Source organism: Aulonocara stuartgranti (genome assembly GCF_965226115.1).
Source record: "Aulonocara stuartgranti genome assembly, chromosome: 3".
Lineage (NCBI taxonomy): Eukaryota > Metazoa > Chordata > Actinopteri > Cichliformes > Cichlidae > Aulonocara > Aulonocara stuartgranti.
This window is the reverse complement of record NC_138941.1, coordinates 36,184,543-36,203,430: the sequence shown is the minus strand read 5'-3', so window position 1 is coordinate 36,203,430 and position 18,888 is coordinate 36,184,543. Positions and strand designations below refer to the sequence as shown.

Below are 18,888 nucleotides of genomic sequence, written 5' to 3'. Positions count from 1 at the left end.
AATATAAACGCAACACCTTTGTTACTGCTCCCATTCCCCATGGGATGGACGTAGAGACCTAAAATTCATTCCAGATACACAATATAACCATCCCTCCCAAACAGTGGTCACAAATCAGTCCAAATGTGTGGTAGTGGGCACATCTGCTATATTGAGATAATCCATCCCACCTCACAGGTGTGCCACATCAGGATGCTGATCTGACATCATGAGTAGTGCACAGGTGTACCTCAGACTGCCCACAACAAAAGGCCACCCTGGAATGTGCAGTTTTTTGCGCTATTGGGGGTCTGGGGACCCAGAACCGGTCAGTATCTGGTGTGACCACCATTTGCCTCATGCGGTGCAACACATGGTCACATGGAGTCTATCAGATTGTCAATTGTGGCCTGTGGAATGTTGGTCCACTCCACTTCAATGGCTGTGCGAGGTTGTTGGATATTCGTGGGAACTGGTACACGCTGTCGTATACGCCGGTCAAGCACATCCCGAACATGCTCAATGGGTGACATGTCCGGTGAGTATGCTGGCCATGCAAGAACTGGGACATTCTCAGCTGCCATCTGCCCTGAACAATGTGAACCATGATTCATCCGTGAAGCGCACACCTCTCCAACGTGCCAGACGCCATCGAATGTGAGCATTTGCCCACACAAGTCTGTTACGGCGACAAGCTGGAGTCAGGTCAAGACCCCGATGAGGACGACGGGCATGCAGTTGAGCGTCCCTGAGACGGTTTCTGACAGTTTGTGCAGAAATTGTTTGGTTGTGCAAACCAATTGTTCCAGCAGCTGTCTGGGTGGCTGGTCTCAGACGATCTTGGAGGTGAACCTGCTGGATGTGGAGGTCCTGGGCTGGTGTGGTTACACGAGGTCTGCGGTTGTGAGGCCGGTTGGATGTGCTGCCATATTCTCTGAAATGCCTGTGGAGACGACTTATGGTTGAGAAATGAACATTCAATGCACGGGCGACAGATCTGGTTGACATTCCTGCTGTCAGCATGCCAATTGCACGCTCCCTCATTGCTTGTGGCATCTGTGGCATTTTGCTGTGAGACAAAACTGCACATTCCAGGGTGGCCTTTTGTTGTGGGCAGTCTGAGGTACACCTGTGCATTACTCATGATGTCAGATCAGCATCCTGATGTGGCACACCTGTGAGGTGGGATGGATTATCTCAATATAGCAGATGTGCCCACTACCACACATTTGGACTGATTTGTGACCACTGTTTGGGAGGGATGGTTATATTGTGTATCTGGAATGAATTTTAGGTCTCTACGTCCATCCCATGGGGAATGGGAGCAGTAACAAAGGTGTTGCGTTTATATTTTTGTTCAGTGTATTTAAAGTTCCAGTGAACAGCTACCCAGCACTAGTTCAATACTTGGACTTAGCTCCAAATCTTTTATGTGTTTAATTTGTAAAGAAATAATACAGGAATAGACTTCATTGGGCCATGAAATCGCTGGCCAGTCAGTTGACCAGGTTACTATATAACGTTTTGTGTTTTATATGTAAGGCTGTAATTCCTAAACAAGAAAACTTTGCTAAACCCCTTGAATTAAAGCTCAAAGTCTGGATTTCAGTCACAATGTATACTACACAATGGCAACGCAAATTACACGTAAAGGTTCAAAATTAAAGTCATAGGAGCAGATTAGTGTATTTCACAGGTCAACACTGAGTATATTATCTGATAAATATCATGTTTGAATGGAAAAATTGTGCTTTGTACAGGCATGCTGTTATATAGTTTGTCCACTAGAGGGTGCTACTCACCACAAAATGAGCCACAGGATGGCGTTTCCTGCTTCAGAATGGATGTGTGTTACTGGACTTTAAATGCCCTCTGAGAAAATAAACTAAATGAACCACTTAACAAAACTGGTATATTTTCATAGTAGCGCTGGTGAGAGGGGGTAAAAACAAGCCTCCTGTGGGGCTTTTCCTGCTTTTGGAGTTTTCATGTACACTTCTTACACTTTTCATCACCTTTCACCAACAAAAGGTCTTTTCTTTAAATTTATCCATTACATTTATAGCGTGACAATTATCTGTCCCTTCCCATTTGATTGATCGAAACACTTTGAAGCGCAGTTCTGATTGAGCTACTTTTACAATTAGTAAAAACTATTACAAAATAGAAAGAAATACAGAAAATATGTATTTGAAAAGTCACCTGACGATAATAGAAAATCTATTTGACTTCTTATATGTACTTGTCTATAAATAGTCCGCCTCCCTGTGTGTTCCCTTTAAATCTCCTGCTTGCTTCCAAAGGAGTTGCTTCTTCTATTGTACACATCACAGGCACCTCTCTTTGCTGTGTCATGCCAGCAGATTTATTTTTAGCCAGTTTTTTTTTTTTTTGAAAGGCAGACTGGAACCTACCATCCTATACACGGGGCAAAGAGAAACAGGGAATACGGGGAAAGCTGGGGAGGGGCTTTTCAGCTCATCTAACCTGACTGATGCTGTGACTACAGGAAGCGACCGACACACTCCATCACACTCGGGACACACCCTTTCCTACCACACAGTGTGGTACAGTGCAGTGCAGTGGACAGGAGGTGGTTGAGAAACGGTGAGAGTTTGTATAACAGGCAGCAACTGCCTGAACAGAGGGAGGGATGGGAATGCTGAATCAGTGAAAATGCATGAAAGCCTGGGAGAGGGTGGAAGAGGGTAAACGGCAGGGGGAGAGGGAAGAGAAAGGTAACAGCGAGGGGTAGACTGGGTAAAATGTACAGTGTTATTCCTTGTCGTTCATTCATCTATAATTTGTGAATATTGAGCTGGCAGTTCACCCTGATTTACATCAAGCTTCTCCTTAAGAGTCTTGCATCTCAGTGCTGATTTACAGTACAGTGCCTTTAAGCTGGAACTGTCCCTTTACAGTGTTCAATAAGTCAGGAAAGTCTCTCAGCTCTCAGTCAGATGGAGGTAGACCAGATGGTGCCTTTGCCAAGGTTGCCCCGGGTCGCCGTGTGTGGAGGTACCCATGGCAATGAGCTGTCCGGTGTGTATTTGGTGCGAGAGCTGCTGAAACTGCAGAGAGAAGTTATGAAGAAAGAGCAAGAGGAGGACTCGAAGCCTGCGTTGGTGCTGCTGGTGCTGTCAAACCCGCGGGCAATGCAGCATTGTCGCCGATACGTAGACACTGATCTGAACCGCTGCTTTACCCACGCCACCCTCAAGTAAGGCAACAATCAGAGATAACACTCATGGTGTCAGTTGTAAAATCAAAGAGCGTGCTGCTATTTTGTATTTTTCTTTATCCCGCAGTGGTCCCTTCTCAGACATGGCCCCCTATGAGATCATCAGGTCCCGAGAGCTGAACGCCCTGCTAGGACCCAAGGGCAGTCCGGAGGCAGTGGATCTGGTCTGCGACCTCCACAACACCACTGCCAACATGGGCCTGTGCTTCATCGGATACTCTGACTGTGACTGGATCTGCCTGCACATATTTAGACACCTGCAAGTGAGTAAACCAGCTTCTTAGTTTAGTGAAATCTTTGCGCCCTGCATGTTTGTGAGCTAAAATTTGAGTTTTTTTAGAGGGAGATGCCAGATACACCAATGAGATTCCTACATTTTGATGTGTCCAACAAAGAGTCCTATTCCCTTGATTCACTGGGAAAACATGGCTTTGGTAAGTTTTTACAGCTTTTATAAATCTAGTCTAGTCAAAAGTGGCATTAGTGCGTGATAACTCTCAATTTAAATCCTTGATCTGCAGCCATGGAGATCGGCCCTCAGCCTCACGGCGTGGTGAGGTCAAACATCTATACAGCAATGAAAGTGGGTGTCCAGCACATGCTTGACTGGGTCCGCCTCTTTAACTCAGGTACATTTTTATAGACATATTACGGGCTGAGCTGAAACAATGCATCTTTGAGGCTCTCAGTTGGTTTCAACCACCTTCTCTGTTTATTACCAGGTAATGTGTTTGAGGGAGGATTTGTGGACGTGTTCACCATGGTTAAACACATCGACTACCCGAGAGACAGCGAGACCCGCAATATCACAGCAGCCATTCATCCTTGTCTCCAGGTACGGCCTGAGATACCTTCACTTAAAAGCAAAAAACTCCTCGGAACAAAACACTGAATTACTGCCAAGCAATTATGTAAGTTAGACATAACCAGGGAGGCTGTAAAGTATGAAGAGGCGCACATGACATCAGAAACAAACTTTATAACAATAAAGTACGAGACATGTACAAAACACAAACAAAGAAGAAGGTCAAGGTCAAGGTCAGATTTATTTATATAGCACATTTCCAACAGCCGATGCTGCACAAAGTGCTTAACAATAACAATAAAATTAAAAACTACAGTGTAATACAATAATAACAATAGAGACAATAAAATAGAAGAATTAAGAAGAAAATCCTTGTAAAAGAAGAAGAAAGGCCCTTTGTCCCAAGAAAAATAATCACAGTCTGAACTCAAAAGCTGTTTGTGCAAGAATGAATCAAGTTTTATATTTAGCCTGTCGCCACACCTGCTGTCCAGAAGTGATTCATTCAGTCAGTGTGCGTTTTCTTTTACTGTAAAGTATAAACAATTACAACACAAGGTGAGGCCTTTTTTATTAAAGGAGCTTTGTCCCAGAGATGATACCTGTCAAGGGTTTGTGTTAAGTTGAAATCTTTGTTTCACCTATTTGGAATCCAAACGGAAAAGGATGGCCAAAGGTGACCGGATTAAAAATTAACACCTTTAAGTTAATTCATGTGGCTAAAAGGCAGGCTGACTGGGTCAATGCCAACCTCGATAGTAAAAAAACAACAAGTCAGTTCAATTTATTTAAGATTAACACCGCTAAATGTCAGAAGCAGCTGTACAGGCAGACGCAATAAATAAATGTCTTTATCCATTATACTTTACACTGTGGTTTTTAAGGGAAATGTGTAATGTGGACGACATAGATTAAACTGCTTTAAGCTTTAGTCAACTGAGGAAACTTTAGTGAAAACTGAAATAAGAAAAAAGCTGAAGTAAAAATAAAAATGTGCTGGAAATGTCTGGGAGTTTCGTTAAATTTGTCAACACAACCAACCTGAGGAGGCTTTGGTAGAGATGTTTACTGAGAATAGGATGGTTGCATAACTATCAGTCTGGTATATTGTATTTTTAAACTGTTCTGCACTTCTTAAATTTAGCTCCTGACATATGACATATGATTTTTTTATTTGCATTTAAAAATAAGCACCTAGCATCACTTAATGATATTGCACTTTAAGCCACTGGAGCTTTGTTATGGCACTTTTATGTATTTATGGTTAATCCTGTTAAATCCGACAGGTGTTGCTCAGCACCTAAACCATCTGCTTGTCCTCACAGGACCGAGACTTCTGCCTGCTCCACCCTGAAGACCCCCTGTTCCAGACGTTCTCAGGAGAAACAGTGAGGTATAAAGGCACTGAACCTCTCTATCCTTTCTTCATCAACGAATGCGCTTACTACGAGAAGGGCATCGCTCTCTCCCTGGCAAGAAAGAGGCGCATCACGATTCCTGCAATCCGGGTGCAGACGGAGCAGGAGCAACAAGCTAATGAGCAGGGATTTGCATCAGAAGAAGAGGAGTGAAGACGTTTCCAACACGAGAGTGATGGCTGAATTAAATTTTTACAAAAGCTTTCATTGAAATGATGGCATGCGTTATCTTTCACAGACATGCCACTGTGCATTCAAGAATTAAGTTTCTAGTAAGAATTGAATGTGTAAAAACAGATGGCATGAATTCATAGGCAATTTAATTATTTTAAATATTTAAATTAAAAAAATAGAAATTCACTACCGATTACTACAGCGATGATCGGGATATGTTCAAAATGAAGTGCAAAGAAGCTTGTAATAACATGACCTTTAAAGTACAGTCACTGTACTGTTTCAGGTTCCTTGAAATTAATAAGTCAACTGAGGAACATATATAGATCAAATAAACAACATAAACACCAGATTAAAAACCAATTCACAAGAAAATTACTTTTTGAATGTAAGCGGTCAGCAAAACAAATTAGTGAATGAGCACTACTGTATTTGCCTCCTTTTCTACAAAATCCGTGACAAGATGATAAATATGATCAAAAAAAGTACACTGGGTAAAATTATACCACAATCTGAACCTAAAAACTAGCATAAATTCTAAATGAGTAAATATAACTTGAGTGAAACAATTACGGAAATGTATGCAAAGTATGTTCCCCTGAAATCATGGGAACATACTGCAATGACAGTAATCAGTGTCACTGCCTTTGTTCTTTTGTTCTTCCCGAGGCCAAATTCTTTCAGTCTGTTCCAAAGAAGCTACGTAAAAAAAAACCCCATTACGAAACAACTGGCCCAGCTGACAAAAAGCATGTGCGTTTTTGTTATACTCGGGGTGTGCCCAGTAGCTGAAAGTGGATGAACTAAATAAATAAGGATTAGTTTCAACTGTGAATCATGCCAAGATATTCTTTTACAGATGGCTACTACAAGCTGAAATGTGTACGATAGGTCCACTTTCAAAATGGCTCTGCTCTGTTCCCCGTCTATCGTGACATGCTGTACAACCACAAACTGTATATAAAAGATGGACACTGTGACCATGCTATGTCATTATAGTTTTCAGACCTTTTGACATTTTGTTTTAAAAAGTAAAACAAATCAACAGACTGAACCATACTCTGTGGAGCTATGGACATTTGACTATTGATATTGTTAGCTGCCACGGTTAGCATGGCAAATCTATAATTCACTGTGACATAAAATAGGCTGGGTATTTTGTTTGCCCCAAAAAACAGGTATAAAGCAAAATATAATTATAATTTGCAATGTTATAATTACTTTGAAAGTACTTGTCAAACTGAAATTACATTTACATAAATAACCTAATTTTAGATCAATGTTCCCTCTAAGCTGCACCTGAACTGAAATTAAAATAAATACGTTAACAATTCTGTTTTGCAGTGTTAGTCAGTGACTGGCTGCTCCCGTATGGGATTAGAATGATGCCACCTTATTCCATAGTCCAGCCAATAATGCGATTCACATTCGCAGCTAATCAACGTCGCTGACAGGCTATGACAGCGTCCTTATGTGCCGACACCGGTGTTTTAGCTAGCAAAGCAGCGTGGCTGATGTGGAGTGAAGCCACATTAATGACAACATGAACAACCATTGGAGATGTGAGCAGAACAGACGGAACAATTGACGGAAAAATTGTGGACTTAATCCCAGTTTTTAAATTGTGTTGATAGGCCACGTAAAACCAAACCAAACCAAAATCAAAAAATTACTTTGGTTGGGGGGAAGTTTAGGAGTGTTTAGAGATGTGAGAGACTTGTGACTTGCGACGTTTAGCGCAAATCTTGTGTAGTTAGTGTGCAGTGTAGTCAATAGTTTTGTTGTGTGTGTCAGAACATTGAGGTGACTGCTGAATGTTACAGGTGTTACAGGAGTGATACACCTCCTGTTGTCAGGCCTGCAGGTATCAGGCTGTTGTTCTCCTTCATCTCATAGTGGACAGAAAGTATTTTTTGGAGTGACACAGATAATTTGTGTGGCATCAGATTTGATGCAGAAGAGCTGATTGTTCTGTAAATTCTAGAAAAACGCCTTGGCTGCATTTTTAGGTTAAACAGCTGCAAATAAACTTCGTTGTTTGCAAAACTCAGTTACTTTTTTGAAGAAGCAACTATATAATTAATTGCCCAACATAGGTCATTATATTCTGTATTATGCAGACAGAGAGTTACAGGACTCTCTCCCAGACCACAAACTCATAATACAAGTCACAGCTTTATAGGAAGAAAAAAAAAGAAAGTTGTGTTTTCAAAATTGGAGTTCAAGATATTTTTACTTCCAATAGTGTTAACATACTACACAGTTCATGAACAAGATTTTTTTTCATTGTAAGTGGGCTAAAGCACTTAATTAAAAGTAGTCTAACATAAATGTAAATGCTGTAATTTGATTATTTTAATAAACCATGTAACTTGGATGGATTCGATGCTGGCGTGACCACAGTGCACACGTCTGCTACCAGAAAGCAGATGAACCACTGCTATTCTAAGTCAGAATCCAGTCAGACCTGCTCAGAAACTGGCACCTCCATAGGTCTGCGCATACAGAGAGAGGGAGATGTGAGATTATTAGTAAATGAGGCATTTAAGTACCTTCCTCTGCATGTCACAAACTTCTGCATAGACTGGGGTAATTATTCAACATCACATGTAATTAATGCACTAGTATAGCTGAAGTTACATATGTGCAGCATGTCCTCCCCGCTGTTGTGGTTCCCTGGTTCTTTGTACTTTGGAGTAAACTGTTGAAGTAGAGTGAAACTTCGACACTCCAGCACCATCTTGGCACCTACAAGAGATCAGTTATTTCAGTGTTTAAGCACATTAAACTCCATTTACTGTATGAATTACATTCATTTCAAACGTTGCTGTCGTTTTTTTAAAATCTCGGTGTATTTTCTATTTCCTGAGGAGAAACTGGCTGTACAAGCAAAGTCAAAATATAAAAGAAAAAAGGAAGCCGTGCAAGAGGCTGGCGCCGCGTCCAGGATGTACTCAGTGACTCACTCTGCGACAGTTGGGCTACGGTGATGATTCCTGCAATCCGAGTGCAGGCAGAGCAGGAGCAACAAACTGATGAGCAGGAATTTGCATCAAAAGATGTTAACCACATGAGACTGATGACTGAATTCAGTTTTTACAAAACTTTTTATTGAAATGGTGACATGTGTTATGCTTGTTCACACTCACACACGATATTTAAATACATAGTTATCAACTGCTGCAGCTCATAACAGGGGGATTAAGCACTCTTTCACAAACAACACATGGTAGTGTGCATTCAGGGATTGAGTTTCCAGTATTTAAAGGGTGAATGTGTAAAATACAATGTGTTTCATAATGAGACGAACAGTGCATCATTTCAGATATTCATGAAGCTCATAAATCTTTATCAGCAGTGATATTTCACAAACAGATATCATGAATTTGTGGGTAATAGTGGTATTTTTTCTCTCCAAATGTAATTATTTTAATATTTACATTTTAAAAATATAGAAATTGACTACTGATTACTACAGCAATGGTCAGAATATGTTTGAAATTAATTTAGGTGCAAAGAAATGCTGTAGCTTATCATAATATGGCCTTTAAAGTACATTCATAGTGCCAACCAGGGAAATGAGACTAAAACAGTTTGTTTGTTTTTCAGCACATTAATCCGTCAGCTGAGGGACATACATCGATCAAATAAACAACAAAAAACACCCAAATATGAACTAAGAAAATTACTTTCATGAATGTATGTGCTCAACTAAAAAAAAAAAAAGTAAATGAGCACTACTGTGGTTTTCACTTTTTTCTACAAAAATCAGTCACAACATGATGTGATCAAAAAGCAAACAAAGCAATGCAATACATACATCGTGTAGTAAACAAATTATACACACAGTCTGAACATAATAACTACCATAAACAATAAATAAATAAACTTAAGTAAAAAAACAACAACAACAGAGGATTTGAAACAGAATTGTAAATTAAATTCTAGTCATGGGAACATTGTGTAAATACAACAAACCTGTGGCCACATTCTTCAAGTGCAACGAACAGGAACGTCATCACATTCAGCTGCAATCACGTGTGGCAGACTAGAAAATTTCACCAGCAGAGGTCTGTAAATACACACTTTTCCCAGACTCTAGTACTTCTTTTATTACTAAGTGTGCTTACTTATCACTAAAGTGCCTTCTGTCATCGCCATTTAAATGATAAAAATCACACATATCAAGGAACAGTAGTCAGTGTGCAGCTTTTTTTTGGTTAAATTAAAAAAACCCTACAAATTTGACTTCCTTTGCGAAATACGTCATCAACAAAATCAACAAAAATTGCGCAAGTTAAAATATTTTCCATTATACGTCAGTTGACTTGATTATATTTTTACAATGGAAGATTTATATTGGACTGAAGAAAACTATGACAACAACTGTGACGTTTTTAAAAGATAAAATTAAATCCTGTTCAATTTTCAACAGATCAAAGATGTTTAAAAATGTGCAGTACGCATGTGCCCTTATGACAAACAGGAAGAACAGCAATATCACAAAATCTCTGTAATCTGATAAGATGGGATGAGAAGGAAGGAAAACTGAAGTCAGTACACATGAAACCTGTGTAAACTGTCATTTAAGAACTTGCTTTTACTTTTCTTCCAAACAAGATTTTTTTTTTTAAATTTATCTGGCACTCTGATACCAGGTATGCAGTTCACGGGGTCATGCCTTCTTATCACTGCCTCCAAAGAACTAAACTATGAAAATAAATCGCAATATATCTACTTTTCCGATGTGACTGACCTGCACTTTGGAGATTTTGATAAAATTTATGTTGTATGAAAGTAGGGCACTGCTAATGCTTCTCTACTTCGTTTCAAGTTAGTCTGAAGCACACGTATACTACATATTGTTCTGGTAAATCTGATTTGCAAACCATTTCCATCCCCCAGGAGATAAAAATCAAATCTGTTAACGCAGCAAGAAGGGTCATTAGTGTACAGGACATGCAAAAATTCTTAATCCTTGAGAGACAAAAACACGTAGAGGAAAAAACCCCCACAACTCATTAAGAAAACGAATCTTGGTGTCAGACTCTAAACAGGGCTTAAGATCCAGAGCTAAATCTCAGTTTATGCCACCCGGTAGGCAGTCATGCGGTAGTAGTTCTGACTATGGCTGCGCGCCGCCCACACTAGCAGGGCGGCAGCCATCATGTGGAGAGGTGAAGAAATGAGGACCAGGTACAGCGACCAGCCGAGAGAGCCGTCCACTTTGTCGGGTAGCATCGACACCCTGTGGAGCAGGTCCATCCCCGCCAGGTAGCAGCACACGGTGGCTAAGGTGCAGAGACCTGGATGGCGTACAGACACACTTAGTTAGGGTTTAATCACTTATCAGATTTCAAATTTATGTTTAGGTAGAAATTTTTGTGCTTATAGTTTGGTATTCACTTCGTAATAAGTCAAATGCTAAGCGTCCAGATAGTATATTTATCATTTTGCAGCATCACTGCTTGTTTCACATTAGATTGGTTAATGTGGAAAAAGCTCGACTATTAGGAAATAATATTAATGGAAACCTTCTTCTCGTATGGAAAAGTATTCGCTGTGAGCTAAAAGCTTGAGCTCCAGACTGCTTGAAACACTCTGCTTGTTAAATTTAATGCAAACAGTATGTTTCAGACGGTGGTTGAACTGAAAAATAAAGATTATTTTGAATGTTTCATCAAGTTTCTTTTAGTTACCAAGAATAAAAGCTGAAAATGTGCATGATAGGTCCACTTTGCCAACAGATCTGCTTGGTTCCCAGTCATGACAATGTGAGATTGACTCAACATGCACTATAACCACAGACTGTGCATAAAAAAATGGACACTGACTAGATTATGTCATTGTGATTTTCATGCCTCACAAAAGCAATAACAAACCATGGAGAGAACTATATTTAAATAAGTTTGTAGAGTTACTTTCAGATGTAAAAGTTTACATCCCTGAACCCTTATTAAAATGTTTAATTGCACAGTCTGACAACATGTATGGATTTCAACATTGCTCCTACCAGCCAGCATGTGAAGCACTCCTATTCCAAGAGTTGGTGTGAGGCTTCGGCACAGACAGGCACAGAATCCAGTCAGACCTGCCAACACCACTAGACCCAGAGACACCAACGGCAGCAGAAACTGGCACCTCCACAGATCTGCGCACACACAGAGGGATGTGCGAGATAAGATTCTGCCCTGACTGGGATTAATGTAGTACTCAACATCAGATGTAAGTAATGCACTACTTAGACAAGAGGCTGAATCTAATATAGAATATTCTCACAGCTAAAGTGTGGTTTTTGCATATTTTAAAAAGCATAAACTTGTGGCTGAGCTTACATGTGCGCACCATGTCCTCCCCGCTGTTGTGGTTCCCTGGTTCTTTGTACTTTGGAGTAAACTGTTGAGGTAGAGTGAAGCCTCGACACTCCAGCACCATCTTGGCACCTACAAGAGATCAGGCTCCCGTTTATACTCCATTTACTGTGCATTTGAATTAAATTTTCATTTCAAACATTGAGTTTCGTACTACCTGTGGAGAAACTGGTTGTACAAATGCGCACAAAATGTAAAGGAAATGTGAAAGCCCTGAGAAAACTTTCTCACATTATGAAAAGAAATATAGCGTTAAGCACGACAGGAAATACCTACTGTACGGTTGGTTTTTCACCTACAAATGAAAGTGATCGTAAGGCCCAGGTAGAAATTGGTGATCAAAAAAACTGAGTGATCAAACTAATTGGCAACAGTGGTTAAAATTGAATGGCATGTTGGTGTGGTGGTTAGCACCAGAAAGCGAAAATCCACTCTGTTTGGAGTTTGCACGTTCTCCCCGTGCTTAGGTGTGTTCTCTCCCGATAGGCCAGCTCCCTCCCACAGTCCAAAACATGCAGTTAGTGGGGTTGGGTTAACTGGTGATTTTAAATTGGCTGTAGCTATGAATAATTTTTTTGTATGTGTCAGCCCTGCAGGGGACAGGCAGACCTGTCTGGGATGCACACAGCCTCTTGCCCTGTGACAGCTGGCACAGGGTCAAGCCCCCCCACGTGACCCTATAATGAATAATTGGAGGAACAGGGTTGGAATTGATTTCCTGTCTAAGTCTGTGTAGTGGGAAACAAAATAAAATGCTCTGCATAGAGATGTGATGAAAACAGAGGAGAGGCCTGGGAATATACCACACCTGCCTGAGACCAGATGCTCAATTAGAGAGCAGCAAAAGCCATCTCTGTATAGTTTAAACCATCTGAGACGTGAATGATCCAACTTCACGTAAAGCTACAAGGACACTGTGCTACTGACGTCAGCACATATACATACCTGGCTCTTTGTACCAGTGAGCGTTGGCAGGAACAAGCACACACCGCCACCAGAGGCCCACAGTCCCGTTAAGACGGAACAACGTGTCGCTGTAGGTTTTCTCATCGAATTCTCCGTCTATGAACTCCTCGTACAGCGAGCGCAACTCGGAAATGTTGGCCTCTCCGCGCACCGTGGGGCTGCTGTACTGGTACCAGTGCTGCGTTCCGATTGCCACCGACAGATACACGGTGGCTATGATGCTCAGCACGCAGGCGATGACCAGAGCTGTGGCGTAGCGATTGTCAACCATTGTTCACCGAGACAGAGACACGTCAGAAGGGATTAAGTTGATGCCAGCGGTCAAATCGTCGCCCGATCGTTGCGCCTCAATTTGGTCGACATACGATGCTTCCAGTCCCCCCACCCTCGCTTCTATCGCAACCACATTGGCATTGGTAACCTTGAAAAACGCACTGTGCTGTATACAGCGGCAGTGCTTTATTTTAATGATTGATACTGATCTCCAGTTCTGCACGAACGCTCAGCGTCAGCAACCCTGCAGCCCGGCTTGGATGCGCCATCTGTTCCCTTGTCCCACTTCTACAGATGGTGGGTGGCCCGACGCTGCGACGGTTCCAGAACAACAAGAGTCCACCACCACCTAAACAACAATCCAGGAAAGAAAGCAAAAAGAGAAGCTGTTATACGATAGGCTAAGCCCACCAGCTTGCAAATGCAAATTGCATGTGTCTGATGGCAGGTTGATGCACCCAGGATGCTAGGAGTTGTAAACACACTAATCCCTGCGGTTTTCTCTTCCGGTTCCGCCGGTCAGCACAAATTAAAAATAGCCTCGTTTAATAGCGCGTACCTCAGTGGTTCCAAAACTTTTTTTTTGCTAGGTCCCCCTTTGTTTTACAAGAAAAACGTTTTTTTCCTGTGTAATAATATTCAAAATTGCTATCAATACATTTTTTAAAATGCCTCTCTGTGCAAAATAGGTTCAAAAACATAAACAATTGTGGGATACTGTTTGTCCGTGATTTGGACAGCCCAGCGCTGCTCCCGATGCAGGGGAAAAGCAATTCTGCAGGGGAGACCTACTTTGGCACTTGTGCAGGTGAAGCCAAGGGGAAGATATGCTTCACCATATTTTCTAGTCTTTGGCTTGGAAGGAAGTTGGTTTGGAAACACATTTGGCGATGCTTCATCTCCTGCTTTGCGTTTGTGTGGAAGCCCCGTCAAAAACCTGTCCATTATGCTAGCGGTGTCCAAGCCTTCTTTTTTTTTCTTTTCATACCGCCCCCCCTCTGGCGTACCTGGTGAGCAGCCACAGACCCTCACAGGCTGACAAAGTGCTGCCTCGGTAAACATGGACTTTTGGGACTAGCTAGTCTCAAAAGCTGCCCTGTGATCGTCCAGCTTTATTTTTTTTTAACTTTTCGAACACTTTGGTCAATTACGCGTTAGAAAAATGTCCTCCAAACCCACTAATGCCTTTAAAATTAGTAGTATTATTGTAGGGTCCTTACTTTACAATATAAAGCGTCTTAAGCTTACTGTTATTACCGCCGATCTAAGCCGACTGCGCTATATTTTTTTACGCATTGAATGCGTAACCCCCCCCCCCCCCCCCCCCCCAAACTGACGCTGTTTCAGTCCTCGAATGTGCTTTGTAAAACTTTGAAACACGCTTAACTGTTTAAACAAGTGAAAGGCACTTGAAAAATAGATTTGGTTCGATTTGATTATTAATAAAATTAAGTAGGTGAGAAGTTGGCCCATAATTAAAATCACATTGTGTGGTATGCAGAAAACAAGACTTGGCCTATAGCTTTGCCAGCCTGTAATTATTATGTACAAATGTAGGCCGCACGGCCTCCAGTGCTAAAATGAATTAATGAAATATATCATTAAATGGACTGGTTCTGATATAGTGTATTTCTACTCTATCTGAGCACTCAAAGAGCTTTACACACCTTGTCTCATTCATTACAAGCACTTTTTCTTAAGTTCTTTCTACCTAACATTCACACTCCAGATGACTGGAGACTGGAGCAGACAGGGATTTAAACCACCAACCTTCCAGTTAGTAGGTGACCTGCTCTATCACACGAGCTACAGCTACCCCAAAAATGTGCTATCAAATAAATACAATTTCAAATAAGTACACTGATGTTTTAAATGAAATGAATAGACATGTATGTATCTTAATAATGACACATTTAATGGATTATTTAATTATATATTTATTTAATTAATTTGCCACTCGTGGCCCTCCACATTGGGCAGGCTTACTGGTGAGTTGTTAGTAGTGAATGTTAAATAGAAAGCACCCCTGAGTATGTGGTTGACCTTCTGGTCGATTGAATGCGCGTTGAAAATCTCCAATGGTGATTTCATTCTTGCAAGGTAGTTAATCAGGCACCATGGACTCCCATGATAAAAAATGGCCAACTTTACAGCTGAAATGAACATGTTAAATCCTGTTTTGTTTTTGTTTGTTTAAAAAAAAAAAAGACTCAGTAGCCAATTTGTCGCTATAAGGGGGTTAGTTTTATATTTGTATTTTTTAATAAGATTAAATGTTGTTATTCTTATCATGTCTCCCTTGAGTAGTTTTAAATGCAGACTATCCAAAAATACAGAAAATGGGTATTTAAAAAGCCATCTCACAATAAAAGAAAAATATTTCGGTCAGTGCGCCCCAGGGTGGCTGTGGCTACAATGTTGCCATCACCAGTGTGTGAATGGGTGGATGACTGGATGTGCAAAGCGCTTTGGGGTCCTTAGGGACTAGTAAAAGCGCTATACAAATACAGGCCATTCACCATTTCTTTCTTTCCTTCAAACAGTCCACCTCCCTATGTGTTCCCTTTAAATCTTGTTGCCTTTATTTTCCCTGCTGAAGAAGCTGTTTCTTCCACTGTACACATCACAGGCGCCTCTCTTGCTATGTCATGCCAACAGGTTTTATTTATAGACACTCCCTTTTTTCTGTCTCCAGCCTGTCTGTCTATCTGTGCATCTATCTATCTGTAACTTGTACAAGAAAATCACTGTGCGTTACTTTGAAACACACACACATGCACTGTGATGTTTCTTTGTTTTCTGTTTAAGGAAACAAAACGTTTGCTACTATTTGTCAATAACAGTAAGTTATGATTTTTACATTTTTAAATGATGAACAAAATAAGACTAACATCGACTAACAAGAAGTCAATGAGTCAGTATGTTTCAAAATAGAACAACAGCAACAGTCACAGTGAGTGCTGGGAATCAGTTTATGTGTTTTCTTTTTGGTGTTTCCGGTTTTACTTGTCTCTCAAGTGCCGATAAACAAGACAGCTGTTGCAGTTGTTAGGATCTTGTATACAATTTCAATAGCAGTTCACTTTAATATTGTAATTTTTTAACAAAAATAAAAGCACAGCCATTTTAATAGTAACAAAAAAAGTTACTATACAAAAAAGTCAGTTAACCTTTTGGAACCGAGACTTAAAGCTGCTGTTTTTTAATAGTTCTTGCATGATGAGCATTTGCATTTGATGAGTCAATCACATTTTAGCTTGGAGCATGTTCTCACTAAAATGCTATTCTCCTGAATCTGACTAAAGTCTGCACCCTCAGTATTCATCTGTTGTCTTTTTGCTTTCTCTACTAAATTTAAATGCTGTACAAAATGTACAAAAAAAGCAAGCAAAGCCTTTTTCTTGGACATCATACAAGGAAAAACAATAACGACTGCTCTCTATTATTGTACTATAAAAAGAAACTTACCCAGAATGAAAAGCATATGAGATGTAAAGTTATTCAGTCCCCTTCTATTATCTGCATGTTTTCCAAAGTGTTACTGACTCACACCTTATGTGACAACCCCCATTTGTTAGATTTCTTAAAGTTGATGAGATGGCTCAACAGGTTTGTACTGAGGTGTTGAAACACCATACTGGTAGCCAAATAATAACAAGCATCGCTTGGAAGTCTTTCAGTTTGCTTGGTCTTGTTGAATGTCCCTATTCTTTGATCTTTGGGCTAAAGGAAAAACAACACTTGGTGTTTAATGCTCAATCAACAATCTCTTTATTCAATAGACACTTTGAGCATTACAAACTTCCGGACGGGACATGTGCACGGGAGGGTATCCGGCAAATCTCGAAGTGTCTGACCATTTCTCCAAAGTCATAAAACCTAAACATCCACATTCTTTCTCTCTCTCAGTGTTAGAGAATGTTTTATATCAGGAATGGGATATAAAACAGTGTTATATCCCATTCCTGTTTTTCTTCTCGGAATAAACAATCAATTACAATCAAACAGTCAATCTGCTGGTCCCTCTCTAGTCTAAACAACAGTGTTTTCAGTAACTTTCCACTAGAAGATGGTCCCCTGTTATCTACTTTCTCCCAGGCAAGTGTAAGCAAAAGTCTACAGCATTCTACCCCCCGAGGACATGTAGTCTAATGCCCTTATTTTTCAGGGCCGTGTCCTATTTATTTGTATCCTTGGGCTTTGTCATAGATTCAGATAAAGAATTGGTGCCAAATGAGCTGTTTTTGTAGTGCAAGTACAAGTCTTTTTTGCTAAGTTGTCTGGTATGTGTAAGCCGTTTTTTTAATGCACCAATGACTCAAAAGTCAGCGTCAAGTGTCTGTCAGTGTTCAACGAAAAACTCTGGAAGACATCTAGAATCCCTGGAATACTATTTCTCAAGACTATTAAATAAAAAAAAATTGCTACAAAGTCTGGCTCTATGAAGAAATAAAGGGCGGCTCCAGACTTTTGCACAAAGTTATATGGGATCTTTTCGAGTGACTGCATATTAACATGAGTAATATACGAGTGTAAAATCATTTATGTGTAGAGCTGGGATCACGTGTTGCAGTAAGCTCATCTCAACACAGTATTGTGCTTAGTGATCCATTTTCTACTTCATAGTTTCTACACAAAGCCTGCCAGTTGTATAATATCTGAATCAGTTTAAATATCCTATTTCGCTTCACAGACAGTGGAGCAGATTATACCGTAATTTTGAGATTGTGTTTGTCTGACTTATCAGCAGATCATTCTTAAGTATCTTAAAGCACTGAAACGTTTCATGATATAATTTGGCTGAATTTTACATCAGACATTAATTAACTAATAAATAATTAAGCCTCACTTGTTCTCAGTATGCACAACTTTTATTTGAAGTGTTGCGTCAATGTCTGTGTTGTTTTCTGCTTTGTACTTCCCCACATATCATCTGCCAGTCAAACAGGATTAGTGATCCTGTCGCTTCAGGGGAGATTAGGCTTGCTGCATACTTTTAAACCTGCATAACAACAATTCTGCTAAACCAAAAGAAAAGGCACATACAAACAACTTAACGAACAAAAGTGCAGCTTACGTGCTTCTTCAAATTATACTCAAGGCGGTTTTGAGTGTTCATCTGTTAAAGGTCATCATAATACATAGCACAAATAATTTTCATTCTTCACATGTGAAGCAGTCATTACCATAGTGAAATGCTGTTTGGAATATGAGATTAAAATATGCATGGCACACATTGCACAATGCACTAGCAATGGTGGTGTTGTTTTTTTGTTTTTGTTTTTTTATTTAAAGTGCTTTATTGTTTGTTTTTTGGATCTGAGGAACAATCTGTGTAGTAGTCTAATGAAAAAAGCTGCTGCTTTGCCATTTTTTTCTTTGAAAAGAGTGGTTTTAGTTATGTTAAGACATAGATGCATATAAAAAAATCATCAGCCTATTGGTTTTGCCTTTATCAGACTAACATTACTTCTAATAGGCGTAATGTGTAGGTAAATGTAGGTGTGATGGGGTAAATCCATGTCATGAAAACAGTATCATCTTGAGGTAAGTAACCGATAATTATATATAGTTGTGTGCAAAAGTCTTAAAGCTGTCACCAACAAAGTGTTTTGTACAAAGTAGTAAATACATTTCAGTAAGCATGTTTAATACTTTTTC

The 18,888-nt window shown here is 40.1% G+C and overlaps 2 protein-coding genes across 4 annotated transcripts; one reads left to right on the top strand and one right to left on the bottom strand.

The window, feature by feature from the left end:
- Positions 1–17: 17 nt before the first annotated feature.
- Positions 18–6,891, top strand: LOC309703948 (N-acyl-aromatic-L-amino acid amidohydrolase (carboxylate-forming) B-like). The gene is made up of 7 exons (XM_082528873.1): positions 18–307; positions 2,901–3,199; positions 3,288–3,483; positions 3,561–3,654; positions 3,742–3,849; positions 3,943–4,055; positions 5,351–6,891. Exons 1-7 carry the CDS (start codon positions 209–211, stop codon positions 5,594–5,596), a joined length of 1,155 nt encoding a protein of 384 aa, XP_082384999.1. The 5' UTR covers positions 18–208; the 3' UTR covers positions 5,597–6,891.
- Positions 6,892–10,016: 3,125 nt separating this feature from the next.
- LOC309703955 (claudin domain-containing protein 1-like) lies at positions 10,017–16,785 on the bottom strand. Of its 3 annotated transcripts, none has more exons than XM_082528891.1 (5): positions 16,696–16,785; positions 12,934–13,576; positions 11,953–12,060; positions 11,631–11,768; positions 10,017–10,923 (listed from the first exon to the last, which is right to left on the bottom strand). In XM_082528891.1, the coding sequence occupies exons 2-5, from the start codon at positions 13,223–13,225 to the stop codon at positions 10,703–10,705; spliced, it is 759 nt and encodes a 252-aa protein (XP_082385017.1). In that variant the 5' UTR covers positions 13,226–13,576; positions 16,696–16,785; the 3' UTR covers positions 10,017–10,702. The 3 variants fall into 3 exon arrangements, with proteins under 3 accessions (XP_082385017.1, XP_082385018.1, XP_082385016.1); XM_082528892.1 differs by lacking the exon at positions 16,696–16,785 and adding an exon at positions 14,235–14,386; XM_082528890.1 differs by lacking the exon at positions 16,696–16,785 and having other exon boundaries at positions 12,934–13,754.
- Positions 16,786–18,888: the final 2,103 nt, after the last annotated feature.

Excerpts from the sequence above, each read along its gene's own strand:
- LOC309703955 (XM_082528891.1), bottom strand. The coding sequence starts at position 13,225 with ATGGTTGACAATCGCTACGCCACAGCTCTGGTCATCGCCTGCGTGCTG. Across the intron at positions 12,061-12,933 it reads TCACTGGTACAAAGAGCCAG|GTGCCAAGATGGTGCTGGAG; the intron begins GTATGTATATGT and ends GATCTCTTGTAG. Across the intron at positions 10,924-11,630 it reads AGTGCTTCACATGCTGGCTG|GTCTCTGCACCTTAGCCACC; the intron begins GTAGGAGCAATG and ends TACGCCATCCAG.
- LOC309703948 (XM_082528873.1), top strand. The coding sequence starts at position 209 with ATGAGTAGTGCACAGGTGTACCTCAGACTGCCCACAACAAAAGGCCAC. Across the intron at positions 3,484-3,560 it reads ACATATTTAGACACCTGCAA|AGGGAGATGCCAGATACACC; the intron begins GTGAGTAAACCA and ends GAGTTTTTTTAG. Across the intron at positions 3,655-3,741 it reads ACTGGGAAAACATGGCTTTG|CCATGGAGATCGGCCCTCAG; the intron begins GTAAGTTTTTAC and ends CTTGATCTGCAG.